Source organism: Eimeria mitis, genomic scaffold (assembly GCF_000499745.2).
Source record: "Eimeria mitis Houghton genomic scaffold, Emh_scaff1373, whole genome shotgun sequence".
Classification (NCBI taxonomy): domain Eukaryota; phylum Apicomplexa; class Conoidasida; order Eucoccidiorida; family Eimeriidae; genus Eimeria; species Eimeria mitis.
Window position 1 is genome coordinate 1,234 of NW_013568961.1, and position 608 is coordinate 1,841.

Here is a 608-nt window from a genome sequence, read left to right on the forward strand (position 1 = left end):
CCTCGTTCATGCTGCTGCTGCTGCTGCTGCTGCTGCTGCTGCTGCTACTGCTGCTGCTGCTGCTGCTGCTGCTGCTGCCACGAGCGAACCTTACAGAGGATGCCCCCAAATCAAATGCATGCGCAGCAGCGTTGCTGCTGCTAGAAGCCTCAATCGAGTTATAACTCTCCCAGCTCCTGCTGCTGCTGCAGTTGCTGTTGCTGCTGCTGCTACTGCTACTGCTGCAGTGGTTGTAGCTGCCGCTGCTGCTGCTGCTGCTGCTGCTGCTGCTGCTGCTGTGTGCCGTGTCCCCCCCCTGCTGCCTCTGCAGCGGGGGTATGACGGGTGTAGACGAAGGCGCTGCAGCAGCAGCTACAATGTGGATGGCGTCGCTGTTGTTTCGGGGTCGTGTAGTGGCTGCTGGCAGTGATTGCTGCTGCTGCTGCTGCTGCTGCTGCTGCTGCTGCTGCTGTTGCTGTTTTTGCTGTTTCTGTTCTTGCTGTAGTCGCTGCTGCTGCTGCTGCTGCTGCTGCTGCAGCTGCTGCTGCTGCAGCTGCAGCTGCTGCAGTTGCTGCAGCACCTGCGCGCGTTTCTGCTGCTTCCTCTTCATAACAGCTAAACGGTTGCGC

The 608-nt window shown here is 59.9% G+C and overlaps 1 protein-coding gene across 1 annotated transcript in view; it reads right to left on the bottom strand.

Annotated features, from left to right (window-relative positions):
- Window positions 1-608, bottom strand: part of EMH_0035590 (uncharacterized protein) — a gene marked incomplete at both ends in the record, with an annotated part of 5,229 nt that overhangs the window by 179 nt on the left and 4,442 nt on the right. Inside the window, one exon of the mRNA XM_013494986.1 lies at window positions 1-594. Within this exon, the coding sequence (XP_013350440.1) occupies window positions 1-594 (594 nt within the window). The remainder of the gene's footprint in view (window positions 595-608) is intronic.